This window comes from Chiloscyllium plagiosum, chromosome 13 (assembly GCF_004010195.1).
Source record: "Chiloscyllium plagiosum isolate BGI_BamShark_2017 chromosome 13, ASM401019v2, whole genome shotgun sequence".
Taxonomy (NCBI): Eukaryota; Metazoa; Chordata; class Chondrichthyes; order Orectolobiformes; family Hemiscylliidae; genus Chiloscyllium; species Chiloscyllium plagiosum.
In genome coordinates, this window is record NC_057722.1 from 8061643 (window position 1) to 8087021 (window position 25379).

The 25379-nt window shown below is 44.9% G+C and overlaps 1 protein-coding gene across 3 annotated transcripts in view; it reads left to right on the forward strand.

The window, feature by feature from the left end:
* Nucleotides 1-25379, forward strand: part of ankmy1 (ankyrin repeat and MYND domain containing 1) — a 93753-nt gene that overhangs the window by 48559 nt on the left and 19815 nt on the right. For all 3 annotated transcript variants that reach the window (XM_043701790.1, XM_043701791.1, XM_043701792.1), the window contains 6 exons: nucleotides 482-631; nucleotides 1920-2072; nucleotides 2914-3021; nucleotides 5403-5534; nucleotides 13971-14084; nucleotides 19309-19474. In XM_043701790.1, coding sequence (XP_043557725.1) covers nucleotides 482-631; nucleotides 1920-2072; nucleotides 2914-3021; nucleotides 5403-5534; nucleotides 13971-14084; nucleotides 19309-19474 — 823 coding nt within the window. The remainder of the gene's footprint in view (nucleotides 1-481; nucleotides 632-1919; nucleotides 2073-2913; nucleotides 3022-5402; nucleotides 5535-13970; nucleotides 14085-19308; nucleotides 19475-25379) is intronic.

Here is a 25379-nt window from a genome sequence, read left to right on the forward strand (position 1 = left end):
TCACTCCCCACCAAGTAACATCTCCCACCATCTCCCAGGGAAGGCAGTCACTTCTGAATAGTCTGTGAATGGTTCCAATGGATACTGTTAAAAACCGCACAACACCAGGTTACAGTCCAACAAGTTTATTTGGAAGTACAAGCTTTTGAAGAGCTGCTCCTTCATCTTATAGCTAGTGGGAAAGGATCATAGGACACAGAATTTATAAGTAAGAGATCAAAGTGTCATGCAACTGTTGCAATGTATTGAACAAACCTAGATTGCTGTTAAGTCTTTAATCACTTAGAATGCACTGGCACCACCTTTAGAAGGTGCCACTCTCCTCCCTCTACATGCCCATCACCCGGTCTCAGCTTCCAGTATCTGACTGGGTAGGTATCGATAGCAGGGGGAGACTCAGCATGTCTGATTGTAGCCAGCGTGTGAGAAGCCAGTGCAGGTGAACACCAAGACTGTCAGTTTTGTGGCTGTTTTCTTGCAGATAAAGGAAATCGATGGACTGACCCCACTCCACGTCTCTGTGGCGATCCCTGGCAAGCAAGGAGTGTTGATTACTGAGCTGCTGCTTAATGCTGCGGCCAACCCGAACGAAGGAGCGTACGATGACGATGTGACCTACGAGCCTGACATGGTATGCCGTTTAACACGTATGTCCTGCACATGTATGTTGTGAGGAACTCCCTGAACCTCCCATGGGAGGGAGACAACAGCTCCGCTGGTCCTTATCCAAGGGAGGAGGCAGAGCTTTAGGGGAGGCCCTGAAATTGCCCACCAGGCCTAGCTGCATATTTCGGTTTCAGGAGAGTTCCTCATTGCTTGGGAGGGCACAAAACATCAAGACTGGGTTTTTGTTTTAGGGAACTTGGAGCTCTGAGTTGGAGCAGCACAGTGGCTCAGTGGTTAGCACTGCTGCCTCACAGCACCAGGGATCCGGGTTCGATTCCAGCCTCAAGTGACTGTCTGCATGGAGTTTGCACATTCTCCCCATGGGTGTGCTCTGGTCTCCTCCCACAATCCAAGTTGGATGGATTTGCCATTGGAAATGTGGGGTTGCAGGGATAGGGTAGGGGTTGGATCTGGGTGGGATGCTCTTTGGAGGGGTCAGGGGGGACTCAATGGGCCTGCTTCCACACTCTAGGGATTCCATGAATTCAAAGCAAATTGTCGTTTGGGCCTATTGGCCTATTGACCACAAAACCTATTTATGTAGCCCGTCCACTTTTGACTCTCCAACAATCATTCCAGCTCAGGAAAGGCATCTACCTCTGGAACAGGAACTGCAGTGTCCAGAGACAGTGATGTATGTGGCAGTGTGAGGAAGTCCAAGACTTCCTTCCACCGAAACACCTCAAATATTCCTATTAATTGTTCTTCAGGGCACCACTGGCTAGACCAGCATTTATTGCCCAGAGGGCAGTTCAGAGTCAACCACATTGCTGTGGGTCTGTAGGCCAGGCCAGGTAAGGACCAGTTTCCTTCCCTGAAGGACATTAGTGAACCAGATGGACTTTTTACAGTAATGGTTAACATTAATGCTTGCCTTTAATTCCAGTTTTTTCTTGGGATTCACCTTCCACCATCTGCCATGGTTGAGATTGAAACCCATGTCGCCGTTCTGGATTACCCGCCCCAGTACTAATGCCAGTAGGCTGCCACCTCACCTTCCCGTCCAGCCTGATCCAACTGCTGGGCGTAGACCCAGCCCCAACAGTGTGGCCATGGCTTGGCTGGTGTATTTCAAAAGGACAGACACTGGTTAGGGTGCAGTCTGACAGGACAGACTTCAGGGTTGGCGTTGGGGAGAGGTGAACCACCCTCCTGTACCCACTGCGGGTCGTCAGCAGCGCCGTGCTTTTGAAATACTCCTTCTCGGGCGATGTGAGAAAGCGACACCCAGTCATGAGTTGTCTCTCTGGCAGGACATCCAGACAGAGGAGCCCACAGGTATGATCCTGAAGAGCCCCAATTTGATGGGAGTGCCACCACATTACTTTACGCCCAGCGACATAGTGCCCATCGAAGGTGGACGAACCCCGCTGCATATTGCTTGCCAACGTGAAGATAACCACAAGGTAGGAAAACATACTGGTGTTTCCCGCCCCCCCCCTCCATGCTGCCTGGCCAGCTCCTGACCCACCTTCTGCTGGGTTAGGTAGATACCGCATTGGGGGAGAAGGTAGGGGCTGTTTTGGGTGCTGGATGAGTGGGCGGGAGTCAGAACCTGACACTCGCCCAATGTCAACATCGAGGGGAGTGATCTTCAGTGCTGTTGTTTGGGATTAGTAAACCCACCCGTTGGGGGCAGAGTTCCATTGGTTAAAGGTTACATGGCAGACTCAATACAAACACTGCATTCCACCAGTGACTGATAGAGGGTGCTGTGCTGCTTTCAGAAATCACGCTTTCTCTCTCCTGAATGGGTGCTGATGGCATGGCTAGCATTTACTGCCCACTCCTAACTGCCCAAGAACCGAGAGGCTTCCTCAGCCATTTCAGAGGGCAGTTAAGAGCCAAGCACATCACTGTGGGCCTGGAGTCATGTGTGGGACAGACCCGGTGTGGGCTCCCTTCTGTAATGACCAATGGGGTGGAATGTTCTCAGCGCCGTTGAGATGGGATCAGCAGCAGTGCAGTCTTACAGGCCAGGTGTGTGATTGTGCGTGTGTGTGTGTGTGTGCGCGCGCGCCCTCACAGACCTGCGTGCAAGGGTGTGTGTGGGAGTGTGTGTGCCCGCACAGGCGTGAGACTACGTGGGTGCATGGGAGTGTGTTTGTGAGAGTGTGTGTTTGTGCAAGGGTGTGTGTGGGAGTGTGTGTCTGGGTTGGGCTGTATCTGGAGGCTGTGTTGCAATGGTTCACTCCTGACAGCTGACAGTGAGTGTTTATTGATGACGGGCATCACGTGTCATTTCAGGACGCTCACCAGATTGTCAGACTGCTCCTGCTGCACAAGGCTAATCCCAATTTACTGTGGAGTGGTCACTCACCCCTTTCGTTGGCAATCGCTAGTGGAAACGACCCGGTAGGTGCTCCCTTCGAACACTTTGAAAATGTTTGTTTACATTCTCACCCATATCCCATGACACATCCATATCAACACGGTGTGTCCTGCAAAGATTCTCAATGAACCAAGTCTGTGTATAGCGAACAAGGATCAGATTGGGCTCAGTGTGGGTCAATCCAAGTTAGAGAATCTGCCAAGACCACTGAGGTACCAGATGTGACCACTCGGGGCAGGCACTGGAGTGCACTCTGCAATGGGAAATGCTCATGGGTTCGGCCAGGGGTTTGCAGATTCTGAGGAGAGGGTTGACTCATTAGAGGCAGAGGGAGGGGTAGAGTTGTCCTCTTGGTGAGGGAGACTGACCTTTCTGATCCTTGACATCTTATGCCAGTCAAGGAGGAGGCCCTCTGAAAGTTCAACATTTGGACATGAAGAAAAGGGAGAAGGAAATGAACTAGAAAGTGACCTTTGCCCTATTTAAAGTGTTGGTCGACTTCCTTTTGAAAATCCTCTGGCCTAATAGGGTTTGAGGATTAATGTGGCTGCTTTTAATGTTACCTTCAGCTTCCTGCAATACTAAGATTCGCCACATGATGGTGCAAGTGCATCATATACAACTGGAAAGCTCTTCCCCTATTTGTGGCTGCATTCTGCTATAACTGACAGGAAAGATGCAGTTAAATGTGAATACAGCGAATAAATACCAGAGATTATTTTAAAGTTGCAAATTGAAAATGAGGGCAGAAGAGGGACCAAGTTTATATGAGGAACAATGCTGACCAGTTATTTAGAGAGGGGGTGAAGCAAAGAAATCTTGCCAATTAGATTCACCGGCATGATGGGCCAAATAGCCTCTTTCTGTGATGTAATGTTGTATGAAAAACTACATTTCAACTGGTTTGATCTTTTCAGTGTGCAAGTTTGATGGGATACAATTAAGATAAGATGCAGAATGGCACTCTGTCTAGCGTTACCTCTTCATCAAATCGACTGATACCATCCACATCACCAGCCCAAGTCTGAGAATACACCTTATTCTGTCCAGCATTGATTCTCCTGGCTGTACCATCAATATTCTTCAAACTGAAACCCACCCGCCCCACCACTATGCTCCCCTCATCTCCCCTCCCCCCTCCCCTCATCTCTCCAGTCTAGAATCATCCTGCTGCCAGTCTCAAAGTTCAACCTCTTACTGGTCTGGCTATGCCCTCATCTAACATTGCCCCTGCTACCTTCCCATCTGGGAAAACACTCAAGGGCAACTAGGGACGGGCAATAAATATTGGGCCCAGCCAGTGATGCCCACATCCCTTGAGTGAATGTTTGAAAAAGTCAGCAATAAAGATTTAAGAAAGGACCCTGGATCAATGGTGCTGGAAGAGCACAGCAGTTCAGGCAGCATCCGAGGAGCTTCAGCAAAATCGACGTTTCCTGATGAAGGGCTTTTGCCCGAAATGTCGATTTTGCTGAAGCTCCTCGGATGCTGCCTGAACTGCTGTGCTCTTCCAGCACCATTGATCCAGAATCTGGTTTCCAGCATCTGCAGTCATTGTTTTTACCTTTAAGAAAGGACTGTCAATTCTTTCATCAATTTGAGTTGTAAGTTGATTTGTTTGCCTCTGGTGAGAATTGATTTATTTGCAACAAATATTACTCCTTATTAGGAACAAAAATCTGCTCAGTGTTTTCCCTTGATCTGAGTCCATCACGCAGGCAGATTGGGGAGCTTGATTAAGTTTTAAACTTGTGTGAAGATCCGGAGTGGTGGGGTCCAAGTATCAGTGAACTGTCCCAAGTGTTTCGTAGCAAATGTTGGTCACTCAGAATTCTGAATCCTGGGCTCCACCAAATTGAGTGGCTTAAGTTCAGCTTTAATACTATTCTAAGTGTCCCATTATTACTCCACTCAATGCGTTTTGAACACCCTTATACTCTTGAGCAGACTGCACAACTGAGCCACGACTGGCGCTCAATGTACGTTACCTTGCCAGCCAATTTTGCACAGCAAGATCCCAATCTGACTGCACGATACTCATGGTGTTTGGAGCTCAGAGGCTGGACATTTATTCGGCCTACGCCAGGCTGTTCCAGTTTGGAACCTTCCTGAGGCAGCAGGCCCACTTCGCAAGGGATCCACGTGAAGCGGCCTCCTCCCACCTCCCTGCTCCAACCTCTGTAGACCCCCCCCCCCACTCCCCACTCCCCCACTCCCCCACCCCAACAACATGCCCAGGGTTAGCCCAGAGCCACTAGCTTTCCCCCTTTCCTGTGGTGTTGCTCTCACCCACTCCCACTGTCAGGCTGAGGGAGTCGGGCTGCAATAGCTCTCGGGTCCCGCCAGGAGCAAACGTTCAGTGACCTCTGAACCCTCTCTCTCTCTGCCCTCCATCTGTCCCCAGGCAGTGAACGAGCTGCTGGCTAACGGAGCTGAGCCGAACCTGCCTCTGACCCACGGACTGGGGAGTGCGATGTGCACTGCTGTCAGCACCAGGTATGAGCACAAGAGGAGCCTGACAGGCAGACTAGCATTGGTAAGTGACAGAAAAACCCAACCAGCTTGGAGGGGGGGAGGGGGGAGTGTGTGGAATTGTTGCGGGGTGCCATGCTGAGAGGAAGCCCCACTGCAGTTTCAAAGGTGGACACTCTGCAGCCCAGGCTCTTTCCAAAGTGTACTTACCTCACAGGATATGGGTAAAGCCAATTGCTGCTTGAGGCTGTTCGCTCGGGCCATTTCCAGAGGGAAATGAAGAACCAATCATATTGAGGAGATCACTACAGAATCCCTGGAAGCAGGCCATATTGCCTATCGATGAGCTTCCCTTCTGGACCCACTCCCTGCCACATCCCTGTAACCCTGCACTTCCCATGGCTAGCCCACCTAGAGGGCACATCCCTAGATACTGCATGGTCAATCCACATAACATGCACATAGAATGAATGAATAATAGAATCCCTACAGTGTGGAATCAGGCCATTTGGCCCAACAAGTCCACGCTGACCTTCCGAAGAGTAACCCACCCAGACCCATTCCCCTACCCTATTACTATACATTTCCCCTGACTAATGCACCTAACCTACACCTCCCTGAGCAATTTAGCATGGCTAATTCACCTAAGTTGCACATCTTTGGACTGTGGGAGGAAATCGGAGCACCCGGAGGAAACCCACGCAGGCACGGGGAAAATGTGCAACCTCCACACAGTCAGTCGCCCGAGGCAGGAATCGAACCTAGCTCCCTAGTGCTGTGAGGCAGCAGTGCTAACCACTGAACCACCATGCTGCCCAGGGCCTGAGGGGGCAACCTTTCCCCAGAAAAGGTGATGCTTCTTGTATGGATCGAGCTGCGAGAAGAAGCGGTGAAGGCTGCCACAGTTACAACTAAAAGACATTTGGACAGCTACATGATTTAGAGGGATATGGGTTGAAAAGTGTGGTGCTGGGAAAGCACAGAGGGCCTGACCTGCTGTGCTTTTTCAGCACCACACTTTTTGATTGTGATCTCCAGCATCTGTAGTCCTCACTTTCTCCGAGAGGGCTATGGGTCAAACACAGGCAAATGGGATGAGATCCAGTTGGGAAAGCTGGTCGGCATGGACAAGTTGGGCCAAACTGTCTGTTTCCATACTGGATGACTCTGGGTGGATCTGGAGTCACATGTAGCCCAGATCAGAGCGGGACAACAGATTTCCTTCCCTAAAGGACATTTGTGAATTGGATAGATTCTTACAACATTTCGCGATAATGTCAGCATCACTTAGACTAGTTTTCAATCCCAGATTTTATTAGTGTGCTTTAAGTTAACTCCAGCAGCTCCGCTGATGCGATTTGACCCCATAACAACAACCTGTGTCTGGAAAACTATTCCAGTGACATCGCCCCCTTCACACCATCTCCGCCATAACCTCTGCCCTCCCACACCTCTGTCATTTCCAGCAGGTTTAATGGTTCACTAGTCTACTTAATGACCTTCAGTTGGAAATTCCTGAAGAATGATGGATCGGGCCGCAGATGGAGTTTAATTTGTATAAATGTGAGATTTTGGCAAAACAAACAAGGGCAGGACTTATACAGTTAAGAATAAGGCCCTGGGTCATGCAGTAGAACATAGGTCATAGATGTATAGAACATAGGAGCAGGAATATACTATTCAGCCCTTCAAGCCTGAGCCTCCAATAAACACGATCATTGCTGTTCATCCTTGTTTCTCCTGAAACCTCTTGATCTATTAGGTAGAGACTGATACAATTGCAACATTTAAAAAGCATCTGGATGGGTATATGAATAGGGAGGGTTTAGAGGGATATGGCCAAATGCCGGCAAATGGGACTAGGTTGGGCTGGGATATCTGGTCGGCGTGGACGAGTTGGACTATAGGGTCTGTTTCCGTGCTGTACACTTCTATGACTCTAGTAATCAAGAAGATTGATGAGGACAGAGCAGTTACTATTGTTTACTTGGATTTTAGTAAAGCCTTTGACAATGTTCCACACGGTCGAATAATCAGTAAAGTTAGAGCACATGGGACTCTGGGTGAGCTTGCCAAATGGACACAAAATTGGCTTAACAATAAGAGACAGAGAGTGATTATGGAGAGTTGTTTCTCAGACTTGGAGACCTGTCAGCCCCCTCTGGTTTGTCATTTATTTGTAATGGATGAGAGTAGGCATTGTTAGTAAGTTTGTGGATGACACCAAGATTGGTGGTATAGCAGACCGTGAAGAAAGTAATTCTTCATGAATTGGATCAATGGGCTGAGGACCAGCAGATGGAGTTTAATTTGTATAAATGTGAGATTTTGGTAAAACAAACAAGGGCAGGACTTATACAGTTAAGAATAAGGCCCTGGGTCATGCAGTAGAACATAGAGACCTAGGGGTTCAGGTACATAATTCTTTGGAGTTTGCATCACATGTAGACGGGCGGCTAGGAAGACGTTTAGCACACTTGCCTTCATTGTTCAATCCTTTGAGTATAGGAGTTGGGTACGTCATGTTGAGGTTGTACAGGACGTTGGTCAGGCCTGTTCTGGAGTACTGTGTCCACTTCATGTCACCCTGTTAAAGGAAGGGTATTATTAAACTGAAAATAATTTAGAAAACATTTACCAGGATGTTACTAGGAATGGAGGGTTTGAGTTATAAGGAGCGGCTGGATAGGCTGGGATTTTTTTCATTGGAGCGTAGGAGGTTGAAGATTGGCCTTATAGAGGTTTGTAAAATCTTGAGGGCATAGATAAAAAAGGTGAATGGCAGGTATCTTTTCCCTTGAGTGGGGGCATTTCAAGACTAGGGCATGGAAGGTGACAGGAGAAAGACATGAGGGCGATTTCTTTAAACGGAGAGTGGTTCATTTGTGGTATGAACTTTCAGAGAAAATGGTGGATAAGGGTACGGTTACAACATTTAAAAGACATTTGGATAAATATGTGAATAAGAAGTGTTTGGAGGGATATGGACCAAGAGCAAGCAGATGGGACTAGTTTGGTTTGAGATTATGCTTGGCACAGACTTGTTAGGGTCTGTTTCTGTGCTGTATGACTCAATAACTCTAAGAATTTTATCTAACTCCTTGAACACATTCATTGTATTGGCCTGAACCACTTCCTTCAGCATGAAATACCATGGGTTCACCCACTTCTGAATGAAGAAATTTCTCCTCATCCCAATCAAACATGGCACACCCTGTATACTTATACTGTGACCCTTTGGTCTGTGGGTCAGTGGGAATACCCTTCCTGCTTTACCTATTCTAGCCTTGATAGAATTGTATTGGATTCTATGAGATCCACCCAATCCTCCGCACCTCATTCTTCTGAATGCCACTGATTGTAATCCCAGCCAACCCAGTCTGTCTCCATTTATCAGTCCAACATTCCAGAAATCAGTCTGGTAAACTCCCTCTGTAGCCAGAACAACTTTCTCAGTTAAACAAACCAAAACTGCACACAATACTCTGAGTAAGGTCTCAGAAAGGCCCTATATAATTACAGAAAGACATCTCTGTTCCTGAATCCTCTCTCGGTGAAGGCCAACAAACCATTTGCCTTCTTCACCACCTACTGCACCTGCACGCTTCCTTTCAGCGACTGGTGTAAAAGAACCCCAAGTTCTCTTGGTACCTCCTCCTTTCCCAGCCATTCAGATAATAAACTGCCTTCCTGTCACTGCTACCAACGTGGAAAGGCTCACATTTATCCAAATCACACATCATCTGCCATTATTTTCCCACTCAATCAACTTGTCCAAGTCACACTGAAGCATCTCTGCGTCCACCTCAGAGCAATGTCTCATTATCCTATGTGTTCTGATCCTTTGACTCATGCACATTGAGGCGCTGTATTGATTCTGTGGAGAGTCAGCACGTAAAAGCAAGATGCTCCCTCCCAGGAAGAGGAGGTGCAACGGTTCCATTCCAATTTATCTCCTGCCTAAGAGTTGTCATTAAACACGCCCTTGGCGGCACTGAGCTGGAAAGTGCTGCCCATTTGCTTTGTGCACATCAGGACAAATGCTAAATTTCAAACAACCACAGCAATTTATACCACAGGAGACAAACTCTTTACAAGAATATTAATGACTTTGCAGACAACACAAACATAGATGAAAAGGCAGTTTGCAAGAAGGATGCACACTGTTTAAGGTTGAGTAAGTGGGCAAAAAGTTGGCAAATGAAGTGTATTGTGGGAAAATGCAATGTTGTTCATTTTGGAAAGGAGAACAAAAAAGCAGAATATTATTTAAATGGAGCGACAGTGCAGAACGCTGCAACACAAAGGGACTTGGGGTACTTGTGCACAAAACACAGAAAGCTCGCACACACAGGGCAGCAGGTAGTCTGGAAGGCTAATGGGCTGCTGGCCCTTAATTCAAAGGGATTGGAGTATAAGAGTAGGGATGTCTTACTGCAACTGTACAAGGTGCTAGCGAGACCACTACTGTGAGCAGTTTGGGTCCCCTTTTTAAGGAAAGATATTATTTCCCTGGAGGCAGTCGGAGATGGTTGATGAGGATGTTCCCTGGTATGGAGGGATTGTCTTATGAGCAAAGGCTAAACCATTTGGGACTCTCAACTAGATTCTAAACTCACTGGGGTTTAAAAGAATGAGAGATGACGTTACTGAAAGGGGCCTGACATTGTGATGATGCTGCTCCTTTAACAAGGTTATGTTGTCCTTGGCTTTTTTCAAAAGTACTGTATGAGGCAAAGTTGCTGAGAGGTCTGGCTTGGATGGGTTTTAGGGCCAGTTTGATTATAGCTAACAGATACTGCCTCAGTAAAATGGCTTTCAAACTAAAAAGAAATCGCATCTATAATAAAAAAGGAGTGACCAGTTCTCCCAGCTCAGCTCAACTCTGGTTTGGTTGGTTTTAGCAGTCTGGCTGTTCAGTTTAAGCTGGTCAAAGAAACAGTTCTATGGAAGAATGTGTTCCATGCTGAATCTCTCTGCCATTTCTCTCTCCTGTAAGACCCTGTGTTTGATTTTACCTGTTTTGCCAAGGAATGTTGGTGGAGATAGTTGCAGGAATTTGGAAAGCATCATTAAAAGGGGATAATCTGTTGGGTTTTCGGATAGAGTAGGTTATCCTGTTTTCTGTTTTCTTAGTGTTCCATCCGGTAATTTGTTTTTAGATTAGATTAGATTCCCTACAGTGTGGAAGCAGGCCCTTCAGCCCAACAAGTCTACACTGACCCTCCGAAGATCAACCCACCCTGACTAATGCATCTAACACTTTGGGCAATTTAGCATGGCCAATTCACCTGACCTGCACATCTTTGGACTGTGGGAGGAAACTGGAGCACCCGGAGGAAACCCGCGCAGACACGGGGAGAACGTGCAAACTCCACAGACAGTTGCCGAGGCGGGAATTGAACCTGGGTCTCAGGCGCTGTGAGGCAGCAGTGCTAACCACTGTGCCACCCTGCCACCCACCCTTTCTTGTAAATAAACTCTGTTTTGTTTAAAACTAAATAGTTGGGCCAGCTGCATCCCTCCTGGAATATCTACCATACACCTGCTTAAAACAACGAGCAAAGTTAGGGTCTGGGCTACCTTCTTGACACGTTTTGAGGGGGTCTGGCCTGATCAAAACAACAGGGTAAGCACTGAGAGGATGTTTCCGCTCATGGGAGAGTGTAGGACCAAAGGACATAGCCTCAGAATAAAGGTGCACCAAATGAAACTGAGATGGGAAGGAATTTCTTCCCTCAGAGAGTTGTGAGTCTTTAGAACTCTTTGCCACAGAGAGCTGTAAGGGCAGATTCCTTGTGCAGTATTTAAGGCTGAGGGAGATTCTTGATCTGTTGGCGAATCAAAGGTTATGAAGAAAGGACAGGAAAGTGGATGTGAGGAATGTCAGATCAACCATGATCCTCGTGAATAATGGAGCAAGCTCAAAGGGCCAAATAGCCTAGTCCTATTTTCGGTGTATAAAATGAGGTACAGTACCCTGCTGCTGCTGGTTTGTCCATTTCCTGTTGAGCTCTGTGCTGCCCATGACACTCACCATAACATGCACACGACCAGTGTTGGTTACACCTACAGCCTGGTACTGATGTTTGGGTGCCTTTTACAATGGGAGTATTTCCCTATTTAGGATGTTCATGCAGTAACACATGTGCAGTCTTGTGAAATCTTATATTCGTGATACGTAATGTAAGGGTTGCTTAATGTCACACTGTGGTATTGTTGTTTGAGGTTTTGAGTTTGAGTTTTGATGAAAGAGCAGTGCTCTGAAAGCTTGTGATTTCAAATAAACTGGTTAGACTATAACCTGGTGGTCATGTGACTTTGTAATATTGTAGATCATGGTTGCATAATGTATCATTGGTTAAGGTGTTGTAATGTCAGACTGTAAATATTGTTTTAGGTGTTTTACTGTCACACCATGATATCATTGTTAAAGGTGTTGCACTGTCACCATGTGATATAATTGGTTAAGGTATTGTAATATCAGACTGTAATATGTTTAAGGTATTGCACTGTCACACTGTGATATCATTGGTTAAAGTGTTGTATTGTCACACCGTGATATCATTGGTTAAGGTATTGTAATGTCATGCTGTGATACTGTTTAAGCTGTTGTAATGTCACACTGAGCTACCATTGATTAAGGTATTGTAATATCATGCTGTAATATTGTTTAAGGTGTTGTAATGTCACACTGAGCTAGCATTGATTAAGGTGTTGTAATGTCATGCTGTAATATTGTTTAAGGTGTTGTACTGTCAACGCCGTGATATAATTGTTTAAGGTGTTATACTGTCACCATGTGATATAATTGGTTAAGATGTTGTAATGTCAGACTGTAAATATTGTTTTAGGTGTTGTACTGTCACACCATGATATCATTGTTTAAGGTGTTGCACTGTCACCATGTGATATAATTGGTTAAGGTGTTGTAATGTCAGACTGTAATAATATTTAAGGTGTGGTACTGTCACACTGTGATATCATTGGTTAAGGTATTGTAATATCAGACTGTAATACTCTTTAAGGTATTGTACTGTCACACCGTGATATCATTGGTTAAGGTGTTGTATTGTCACACCGTGATATCATTGGTTAAGATATTGTAATGTCATGCTGTGATACTGTTTAAGCTGTTGTAATGTCACACTGAGCTATCATTGATTAAGGTATTGTGATGTCATGCTGTAATATTGTTTAAGGTGTTGTAATGTCACACTGAGCTATCATTGATTAAGGTGTTGTAATGTCATGCTGTAGTATTGTTTAAGGTGTTGTACTGTCAACACCGTGATATAATTGTTTAAGGTGTTATACTGTCACCATGTGATATAATTGGTTAAGGTGTTGTAATGTCAGACTGTAAGACTGTTTAAAGTGTTGTAATGTCACACCATGATATCATTGGTTAAAATATTGTAATGTCACACTATAATACTGTTTAAGTTGTTGTAATGTCGCACTGTGATATCATTGGTTAAGGTATTGTAATATCAGACTGTAATACTGTTTAAGGTGTTGTAATGTCACACCGTGATATAATTGGTTAAGTTGTTGTAATGTAACACTGTAATACTGTTTAAGGTGGTGTAATGTCACATCATGATATCATTGGTTAAGGTGTTGTAATGTCCGACTGTGATATCATTGGTTAAGGTGTTGTAATGTCACGCTGTAATACTGGTTAAGGTGTTTTAATGTCACGTTGAAATACTGGTTAAGGTGTTGTAATGTCAGACTGTAATACTGGTTAAGGTGTTGTAATGTCACACCGTGATATCATTGATTAAGGTGTTGTAATGTCACACTGAGCTATCATTGATAAAGGTGTTGTAATGTCATGCTGTAATATTGGTTAAGGTGTTGTAATGTCACACCATGATATAATTGGTTAAAGTATTGTAATGTCACACTATAATACTGTTTAAGTTGTAATGTCGCACTGTGATATCATTGGTTAAGGTGTTGTTATGTCACGTTGTAATACTGTTTAAGGTGATGTACTGTCACACCGTAATACTGTTTAAGGTGTTGTAATGTCACATTGTAATACTGTTTAAGGTGTTGTAATGTCACGCTGTAATACTGGTTAAGGTGTTGTACTGTCACATTGTAATACCGTTTAAGGTGTTGTAATGTCACACTGTAATACTGGTTAAGGTGTTGTAATGTCACGCTGTAATACTGTTTAAGGTGTTGTAATGTCACGCTGTAATACTGGTTAAGGTGTTGTACTGTTACGCTGTAATACTGGTTAAGGTGTTGTAATGTCATGCTGTAATTCTGGTTAAGGTGTTGTAATGTCAGACTGTGTTGTCATTGTTGATGGTTACATAATTTGCAGATCTCAATCGGCACAGCTTGTGATGTTGTCACCACTCAGATTGTGTTGGAGACAGTGCGGGACTCCCACCAACCCCCTGCCCCTCAAGTTGCTCATGGAGAGGAGGCTGAAAAGGTCGAGAGAAAATTAGCGCGTTGTGTTTCTTTCTTTTTCCAGATCCTCAAGTTGCTCGAAGCCAATGCCAATATTTTGATGCCCATCACTCTTACCTCCCAGGTCAACCAAGCTATAGGAACAGCTGTGGATTTTGCATACCACAAATATTTTCAGGTACATCCTCACGATCTTCCCTTCACTTATTACAGGGCCTCAGAGTCCATTCATTCCCACTCAATCCCATCGCCCCCATGTAATCAACATCCTGCCATAGCTTTCACAGCTGCCTATGTTTCAGTTGGGGCTCACTGGTATTGGTCTGGATTGGAAGGCTATCTGGATTGGATTGGAAGGCCGTGACTTCAAATCCCCCACAGAGGCCTGATCTAGCCACCACTTCAAGTGCTGCACTGTCTCTCGGATGAAGCATTAAATCAGAGCTCGATCTGTCCTTCAGGAGGATGTTTGTGAGTAACACGCCCTGGCTCTTGTCAAGGAATTCCACGGCACTGAAAGGGGCTATTTTTCCTGGTTTCCTCACCAATATTTGTATTGGGGATCAGCCTGAAGGCAGGCCCTGTGCTCCCTCAGGAGGCTAACGAAATTCGGCACGTCCACAAATATTCTTACCACCTTTTATAGATGCACCATAGTGGCACAGTGTGGTATGGCAACTGCTCTTCCCGAAACTGCAAGAAATTACAGAGAGTTGTGAACATAACCCAGTCCATGATGTAAACCAGCCTCCCATCCATTGACTCCATCTATACTACCCACTGCCTCAGGAAAGTAACCAACATAATCAAGACCCCTCCCATCCCAGTCATACTCTCTTCCACCCTCTTCCATTGGGCAGAAAATATAAAAGTTTAAATACACGCATGAGCAGATTCAAGAACAGCTTCCTCGTCACTGTTATAAGACTTTTGAACATGAGATCTGTTCAATTCTGATCTGCCTCTCTCAGCACCTTCTCTGTGGCTGTAACACTCTATCCTGCTCTCTGTTCTGTGACCTGATGCACTTTGTATAGTACGATCTGTCTAGATAGCACGTAAAGCAATATTCTTCACTGTGTCTTGGCACGTGACAACAATAAATCGATCAATAGTTATTCTATGCCCTCCTATCTCGACGTACCTCTTAAATCCATGTAGTTGCCTCACGTTTTCAATTTCAATGGGTAATAAGTCATGTGACCAGGTTAAACTAATCAAGGAAGTAGTTTTCCTGTTCTCCCTTCCTCATGTGTGATTAAAAGAAACAGAAGTCCTCTTCCCAAAGGATCCTCTCAGTAATCAGTACTCGATCCTCAAGGTTCTAGCCATCCCACAATCACTCATGAAAACTCTGTGGTTCCACCTTTGACCCTGAGCATGGGACTCTTGCCTGGTCTGATTTACAGAGATTACTCACCCTATCCCCACTCCTCGTGAATTAAAGTGATTCACAGGTAACATCTATGCCTCAACAAAAATCACTATAAACAGCTCATCTGATCACTGCTTCTTGCAATACCTTTGACCATCTGAAAGGTGCTATGTCAATGCACATCTTTCTTGCCAGCGTGTTGATGCACAAATGTATTAGAGGAGTTGTTGTAACGCAATGTCAGTGGGTTAACCCAGGACATGAACTTGCCTCTTCTCTGTTCAGGTCTAACTGACTTTAGGTCGTCTCTAGCCTTTTTGTATTGTTCCTGCATTGTGGCATCTAATTCTCCTTCTTAATTATCGGGTTAAGAATAGTCTCATTAGTCTTGATCTGCTTTGAGTTCAGAATGTGGCTTTTCCTATTCATTGTAAATTATCAATGGGAAAATCAGACAGGAGTCTTTCAGGCCAGGTTCTTCCTCTCAGATCAATCAGTCAACATTTAGGAACAGTAGTTACAGTAGAAACACTACACAGAATCTTTCACTCCAGATGCAGGCCATTCAGCCCAATTTTGATGATGTTTATGTTCCTCCCACACTACATTGTCTCACCTGATCACCATATCTTTATTCCTTCATGCACTTACACGGTTTCCTCTGAAATGTAATTACTTCTGCTCCTTTGTTCCTGCTTTCTCTCAAGAAGCCATTAGACTCAGAATTCTCTTCCACAGAAAGCACTGGGTGACTCTGTCATTGAGTTTATTCAAAGTCAGACACCAGGTTATAGTCCAACAGGTTTACTTGCACTCAGAAACTTTCAGAGCGCTGCTCCTTTGTCAGATGGAGCAGCGCTCCAAAAGCTAGTGCTTTCAAATAAACCAGTTAGACTATAACCCGATGTGGGCTGACGTCTGATATTGTCCACTCCAGTCCAACACTGGCACCTCCACATCATGGCTACTATTGAGTTTATTCAAGGCTGAGATTAGACAGATTTTTGACAGACAAGTGCTAATGGGTGGGCAGGAAAAACCACAACCAGATTAACTATGATCTTATTGACTAGTGGAGGAATGCTGAGTGGTATCTTGCTACAACTAAGTCTGCTTTCTGACACCTGTACATAATTGACCTCAGTTACTCAGTAGGGGATATTCTGGGTCTGATGCAGCTGGTCATACAACTTAGCTTTAAGCAAAGCAGAGTTTATTTAAACACTACTGTTGAAACACAAACAAAATAAATCAAAATTTAGAATAACTTAACTATTGGAAAACTTAACCAACCCAACACAGCAACTTAACTCAGGAACCGTTCCAATTCATCCCATAAGCACGCCCTTTGACAAAAGATATATTCAAACTCAGGTTCTTACAGGCAGGAGCGATTTCAGGGAGAAAAGTCTATCAAGAATCATCTGCTGAAGCACAGAACCTTTCTCTGGACTGTAGCAGCTTCTCACTGTTACAACTGAACAAGAAACTAGAACAAAAAAACTGAACTGGGAGAATTGCCACTGCCCGGCCATTTTACAGACATTTCAGCATCTCTGCCTTTACAACCTCTCTTAAAAGAACCCAAGGACAAAATAACCTTGTTAAAGTGACAACATTGTCACAGGGGTTCCACAGAGATGCCACCATCTGTGTAAAGAAGAATTGGTTTGTGACTTTCCGATATCCTGGTTGGACCTCTGAATGACTCTTAACATCATTGCTATATTTAATAAGATCAATAGTTTAAAATTCTTTATCAGATCACCCCTCAGCCTCCTGTCTTCCAGGGAGAAGGGCTCCTGCCTGTTCAACCTTTTTTTAGCTGACCATTTTTTCTTACCTAACACATCTGATGTCAAAACTCTAACCCATTGTCATCAGAATGGAGAATGAAATGTCTGTACCAAAGCTCTTGCCTGTGTGTACTCCCTCTTTCCTTTCAGTGCCCTGAATATAATGCTCTTAACTACTCCTTGAGGTGCTTGATGAGCAGAAATACTAACCCTCTTCAAATAAGCCACTTAGTTCAGGTTAACCCAGGCACCCCAAGTTTGGTGGAGTTGGTTTTCAATGGTCATGGCCTGGATGCTAAGCTATTAGCTGCTTCAAAAACCACTAATGTTAATGCGCCTAATCTCCCAGCTGATAAGGAGAATCCATCTCAAACAGGGTTGATGATACTTCTCCAGGGTCTTGAGGTGGTCGTCTGAGTTCCAGAACCATATATACAACTTCACAGCATAGCCAGTGAGTCAATTACACATGGCTGCATTGTGACCAGCGTCAAGACCACATCTCGTTTGTTTCCACATATTCGGACTGTAGATCAAAAACTGGGAAAATACTGCTTTGAATGAAGGGAACTGTGGAAGGGGAATGGCTACAGTTTTAAAACTGAGAGTGTGGTGCTGGAAAAGCACAGCAGGTCAGGCAGCATCTGAGGAGCAGGAGAATCGAAGTTTCAGGTGAAAGTCCTTTATTGTCATTTTCACCTACGGTTTTAAAATGTCATGTGTACTGGAGCTGCAAAGAATATCGAGTGAACAGACGCACAAGGAGCTACTATTAGGGCACGGCAAAGCCAGACAAATCCTCTCCAGTTCTCTTGTGTTCAAGGGGACTTTGCACCATGACTCTAGTTTGATTACTCTTTCCATTGTTTATTTTGTCTGGGTGTGCAAGAGCTCAATCTAACGACAGCATCTCGATTGGCCCCTGATCAGGTGATGAAGTTTTGCTTGTGCTAGCAGAGACAACCTAATCTCTGAAGGTAAACTACCAAGATCTATCTCTCTCTCTCTCTCTCTGTCTGTCCACCTCCTGCGAATGACATTCACCTTCAAAGCCAGCGCCTACTGACTGTTCTCACCTTCCTTATCCTGTCAAATCCCTGTTAAAGGAAGGGAGAGAACCCTTCAAAAGGATCGATTCTCAACCACTGACTGGAAGACTGAACATCAGTGCAAACAACCCCATGTCATCAGTAAAGTGCCAAAAGAGATCCAAGGAAATTGGAAGACATCAACCTCAAACAACTCATCAGATCCTGTAATCCAGATTGCACTATCAAACTATAGTATCCCTGCTTTCCCCCCACCCATAAAATCCATATCCCTTTGTGCATGTGTCAGTACTTAAGAGATAGAGTTATAATGTTTTAAGCTAGCATTCATACTTTTTCATTACCATTGGCTAAGGGCAGTTTGCTTACAATGAACAGTTCCGTTCTGGTGAATACACAAACCAAATCACATATTTACTTTCCGTTTGAATTTGAGAGTCAGATAGAAGTGGGCAATTCGGTGGTAATCAAGTTAGTGATGACTCTGGGAGTAATGGAGCTGGATTTCCAGCGCGCTACCCCAGTATTTGGTAACAGAGGTGACATACTATGTTCTGTTGTCGGCACCACAACCACAAATGGATCACACGGGAATGTAAGGAATTGAAAGAAGATGGTGAATTTTTCTGTGACTAGAAACTAACACTCCTGGATTGGCCTCGAGAATAGAAACAAAGCATTCTTTTTAATACCCAAAAACAGAAATTGCTGGAAAAGTTCAGCAGGTCTGGCAGCAGCTCGGGAGAGAAATCAGAGTTAACGTTTCGGGTCCTCTGACCCTTCTTGTTCTGAAGAATCTTCCTCTGATCTTTGATCTTGCTGCAATCTCATATTGTCGGGGCATCCATCTATGAAGAACCTTGAAAGCTCCAACTATCCCCAGACCATTAAGGTGTCTCAGAAGAAAGCAGCTTTGACCAGCAACATAGTATTATGGCTGAGCCAATCTAACCTCAGTGGGTGACAGAAGAAACATTGTAAATGAACTCAGTGCCCCTGAGTTGAAGGAATGTGCTAGCTAGGTCCTGAAACTGAACATGCGTTTCCACTCTTGACCAATATCCCACCAGAAACAGGAGACAATGTGAAATGCAAAGCCCTGTGATAGTTTGATATAAAAGGATTGGGTGTAGCAAGTCCTACTCCCTGACATTGACCATCTCCCTGTTATTTTGTGCACAGGATTCAAGAATAGCGCAAACACCTTACCACGCCCTGACACACAATGAGCGAGAAGTCTATAATGCCCGCCGTGAATTACTCAACTTTCTGAGCAACCTGTTTCGAAAGGCTACCGTCACCATGGAACGGAAGAGATTTGAGGAGATCATACAGCAGAACATGCAAGGTCAGTGGAGACGTGTGGGTGGCTCAGTGGTTAGCACTGCTGTCTCACAGCATAGGAGACCCAGGTTCGATTCCACCCTTGGGCGACTGTCTGTGTGGAGTTTGCACATTCTAGCTATGTCTGTGCGGGTTTCTTCCGAGATCTCTGGTTTCCTCCCACAATCCAAAGATGTGCAGGTTAGGTGGATTGGCCATGCTAAATTGCCTGCAGTGTCCAGGGATGGGTGAGTTAAATGGTATAGGCATGGGGCAAACCTTGTATGGGGTTACAGGGATGGGTCTGGGCAGGATGCTCTTTAGAGGGTCAGCCGAATGGCCTCTTTCCACACTGAAGTGATTTGATATGGTGACACTTTCCTTTTTATGTTGCTGCATCGAGTGTTTCGCTCACCTGAACCTGCCACCTGAGGAGTGTGGTCTAAACACAGCGACTGTCCAGGCTGAACCAGGAGGCTATCTGCAAATGAGTTCAAGTCTCACACTGTGAACGGGGCCCCCCACTGAAGCTCACTGGGCATGTTGAAGATCTAACTTCCACGCCTGCACTGCCTGACAAATACTGAGATAGCAGCTAAAGATGGAAATCCCCCATTTTAACCTAATTCCTGCTTTCCCAGTCATAAAGGGGCGGACTCAGCTTGTGTCAGGGCTCGGGTTAGGGTTCCCACTGACTTCCAGTTGAATGACATATGGGCTTTTTAAAAGTTATGTCGTGGGATATGGGTGTGATTGACAAGGCCAGCACTTGTTGCCATCCCTAGTTGCCCCTTGAACTGAGTGGTTTGTTCAGACTCACACGTGGACCAGATAAGGCCAACACATGTCTTTCCCTAGATGGGGTTGGATTTTTACAATAATCAATGATTATCATCTTGGTCACCATTACTGAGTCTAGTTTTACATTGCAGATTTACTAATTGCATTTAGATTGCTGAATTGGGATTTGAGTCTTTGCCATCAAAGCGTTAATCTAAGTGTCTGAATTTCCTAGTCCGGTGGCATTGTCATAATGTCGCAGTCTTCCTGGCCTGATATCCAGGTGAAGTTTCCTGGAGGGGTAATGGCCTTAGACATCAGGAAAAGACCATCCCGTCCTTTTATTTTTGGAGATTGGAGTAGTCTAAGGTTTCAGGGTTACGATAGGGATCTGATTCACAAGATAAAGAATCCAAGCGCTCTCTAGCAGCAGCTATTAACCATGATTGGATTAGTCCGAAACAATCAAAAATACAAAAGGCAACATTGCTGTCTCCGAAGGAATGGGAAGGGGAGGTTATGCAATATACAGGAACCATTGCACGAAGGAGGAGACCCACTTCAATTTCAAGAAGGCTTTCAGCTCAGTGCTAGGATATATTGGAGAACAGGGATGAGTTTTGGAATTTAACACAATACATCCACCACCTCAAATTTCACCCTGAGTCTAACCCTCACACACGGGGGAGGGGGTGGGGGGGGGGGGCACATGGGATAAGGTTGCTCTGTACATTTAATGTGATCTCTTTGCAGGCTCTATGTTGATGACATTGTAGGGGGACAGTTTTGTGTTGTATGGTCATCTGAAAGGACTGGGAAATTTATACAAGAAATGATAACAATGGATTAATCAGTCAGATAAGGTGGTGGCAGGTACCCTAAATTGCTCTGTACAGATCTAGAGGACACATCAAAGCTCTTTATTGGGATGTCTGCCCAATAAAATTGTTGTACAGCACAGATGGAGGCCAATCATCCCTTCTTGTCTTTTCTAGCTCTTTGGAAGAACTATCTATTCAATTTGTTGCTGTCTCTTGCTCTTCCCTCTTCACTCTGAAATGATTTCTCCTTTTCAAACATCTACACAATTCCCTTCTGGAAGCTATTTCTTTTCAGGCAATATCCTCCAAATCATATAAACTCACTACATTAAAAAAAAGGTTTCATCTCCGTTATAGTTCCTTTGCTTTTTACTTTAAGTCTGTGTCCTCTTGTGACTGGCTTCCTCCTTCCAATAGTGGAAGCAGTTTTTTCAGAATAACCCTGTCCACATTCTGTATCAATGCAATCATGCCAAGTAAATATATCCATCTCACAGCTCCGACTCTTCAGCAACACTTCCCCTCCCTCTCCAACTGCCGAATTCAGTACTGGAGTAAGAATGTCTTGCTGCAGTTATACAGGGCCTTGGTGAGGCCACACCTTGAGTATTGTATGCTGTTCTCAGTCTCTCCTCCTTGGTCTCGGATGGGTGTCATACCAGAAGTAGCCACCGTTTTGCCAGTGGCAGCATTGGGTACAGTGGAGCTAACTGTAACTCTGATTGGATGGGACCTCCAATCAAGCAGCTCTGATTGGACAGGGCCTCCGCTGCTGTGGTCCTGGATCCCGGGTAAAAGCATTCCAGTAAATGCTTGAGTGGCACAAGATGCATGCCAAAAGGCATGCAGCGGATCTCCAGTCAGGCTCCTGCTGCCACCTCAAGTTTCCACTCATTTTGCCGGCCAACCTATGGTCAGAACAGTGCCATGCTCACTCTCACCATCTACATACACAGAGACAGAGCTTTCTCTAGCTCGGATGAGGAGTTCAGGCTGGAGTGGGTCATTGTCCTACATGTGTCTGTCATGCTATTCAATGAGATCACAATGGAACTGTGTCACTCTATCCATCCATTGGCATTGGATCCATTGCCTTTTGTAACTTTGGCTACCAAAAATCAATCAACCTCAGATTTACGATTGTTAATTGATCTATCTTCTCATGTGTATGTGTGTGTGAGAGAGAGAGAGAGAGAGAGTGTCTTGTGCCACATTTCTAGCCCCATTTACAGTGAACTGGATTATACCACAAAGGGTAACAGGGAATGTTTTCGTGCAATGTCACAACCTTCCACCTCCTTGGTATAACTACCTTTCACTCTCTCTCCCTCTCTATTTCCTTGTTTCCACTTTCATGATTTGGACGAAGGAATTGAATGCCATATCTCCAGCTTTGCAGATGACACTAAGCTGGCTGGCAGTGTCTGCTGTGAGGAAGATGCTAAGAGACTGCAGGGTGACTTGGACAGATTGGCTGAGAGGGCAAATTACTTGGCAAATGCAATACAATATGGATAAATGTTTGGTAATCCACTTTGGTCACAGAAACAAGAAGGCAGATTATGATCTGGATGGTAGAAGTTTAGGAAAAGGTGAGGTGCAATGAGCCCTGGGTGTCAGGGTGGAACAGTCACTGAAAATTGGCATGAAGGTGTAGCAGGCTGTGAGGAAAGCTAATGGCACGCTGGCCTTCATAGTGAGAGGGTTTGAGTATCGGAGGAAGGATGTCTTGCTGCAGTTATACAGGGCCTTGGTGAGGCCTCACCTTGAGTATTGTGTGCAGTCTCCTAGTCTGAGGAAGGACATTCTTGTTATTGAGGGAGTCCAGCAAAGGTTAATCAACGAAGGTTGATTCCCGGGATGGCAGGACTGAGATATGAGGAAAGACAGGATCAACTGGGCTTGTATTCACTGGAATTTAGAAGAATGAGGTGGGATCTCATAGAAACATAGAAAATCCTGATGAGACTGGCCAGGCTAGATGCAGGTAGAATGTTCCCGATGTTGGGGAAGTCCAGAATAAGGGGTCAAAGTCTGAGAATGAGGGTACGCTATTCAGGACCGAGATGAGGAAGAATTTCTTCACTCAGAGAGTTGTGAACCTGTGAAATTCTCTCCCACGGGAAGAGTTGGAGCCAGTTTGTTAGATATATTCAGAAGGGAGCTGGACCTGGCACTTGCATTTAAAGGGATTAAAGGGTATGGAGAGAAAGTGGGAATGGGAATACTGAGATTGCAGGATCAGCCATGATCGTATAGAATGGGGATGCAGGCTGGAAGGGCTGAATAGCCCATTCCTGCACTTATTTTCTATGTGTCTATGTTTCTCACCTGTAATCTCTCTCTATATATAAATTTTAATGTATCCATGAATCCCTCCCTGTCTATCCCAGTTGACCACAGAAGCTAACTATGTATAAATTGCTGGAAATTAAGGGCCAGATTTTCACATGGGTATGGGAAAACGCCACCGATGCAATTTTGTGACTTCTGGAAATTTCAGCCAACCCATGCATGACCCAGAACTTTTATCTTCTTACATAACAAAGGATTATATCTGTAGAGAACACGTTGGTTAGGAGCTTAACCTTCACTCTCCAACATAGCAGCCCAACTTCCCTAATATCATTCAAAACTCTGCTCCACCTCACGTCAAACCCCATCAGCACCCCATATCCCCTCAGATTCCCCACATATGATTCCCTATTCCATGTATCCTCTATCGCCACTCACACAGTATCGACTATGTACAGTCCTCATGACCCATGTCTGGCAATTGTGAACTATTTGGAAGTCATTGGATTAAAAAAAAGACTTTGGGCAATTTAATAATTCAAGCACTATTACTGATACAGAAAAAAGCCAGCTGCAGCGTAAAACAAAATCTGTCCATGCCTCTTGTAAACAAACAAGAAGCCACATCAAAGGTGTGTTATGTTATTACATGCTGTTAAAAATGTCAATCATGCTTGAATTAATAAACCACTGATTGAGCCAAAGCCACCAAAAGCTTCTGAAATCTGTAATGGCTATTGCTGTCATTGCTGTGAAAGCTCCATGCCACATTACCTGAAATTGAAAGAGCACCACCAGACACCTGGAGGAAGAACGCCTCATCTTCCGCCTTGGAACACTTCAACCTCAGGGTGTCAATGTGGACTTCAACTGTTTCCATATTTCCCCTTCCCCCACCTCACCCTAGTTCCAAACTTCCAGCTCAGCACTGTCCCCATGACTTGTCCGGACTTGTGGATTAGTGGTGCTGGAAGAGAACCAGATTCTGGATTGTCCGGACTTGTCCTACCTGCCTATCTCCTTTTCCACCTATCCACTCCACCCTCTCCTCCCCGACCTATCACCTTCATCCCCTCCCCCACTCACCTATTGTACTCTATGCTACTTTCTCCCCACCCCTACCCTTCTCTAGCTTATCTCTCCACGCTTCAGGCTCTCTGCCTTTATTCCTGATGAAGGGCTTTTGCCCGAAACGTCGATTTCGCTTCTCCTTGGATGCTGCCTGAACTGCTGTGCTCTTCCAGCACCACTAATCCAGAGCAGAATGTAACCCTTTTCCATTTCAAAGTGGCCTGCCTGTACATCCATGGAGGGGAGCAAGTGCAGAACCTTATCTTCAACTTCCAAAAGAATTTTTGTTTCACAGACAGAACTGTCAGCTGATTTAAATCATGTTAGCAGAAGCTGGCAAGGCTTGAGGAAATACTGTGTCAGTTCTGGTCTTCCTGTTCCAGCAAGAATATTATTAAGCTGCAGAGAGTTCAGAAGCGATTTACCAGGATACTGCCAGGGATGGAAGGTTTGAGTGACTGGGAGAGGCTGGATAGGCTGGGACCCCTTTCACTGGAGTGTAGGAGGTTGAGGGATGATCTTATAAAGAGTATCGGTAAGGTGAACGGCAGGTGCCTTTGTCCCTAGGATGGGGGATTTCAAGGCAAGGGGGCATATTTTTAAGTGAGAGGAGAAAGATTTTAAAAAGACATGAGGGGCAATTTTTTTTGTACACGGAAGAGTGGTTCGTGTGTGGAATGAACTTCCAGAAGAGGTGATGGGTACAGGTTCAGTTACAACAATCAAAAGACATTTAGATAAATACATGAATAGGAAATATTTACAGAGATGTGGACCAAGCGCAGGCAGTGGGACTAGTTTGGGATTGTGGTCCACATGGACTAGTTGGACTGAAAGGTCTGTTTCCCTGCTGTAAGACTCTATTCCTTTTTTTTTTACATCTTTAATGCAATATAGCACCTTCGACATTTGGAAAAAAACTGATGTGATGCATGATAATGGACACATGAAGCTGTTCAAAAT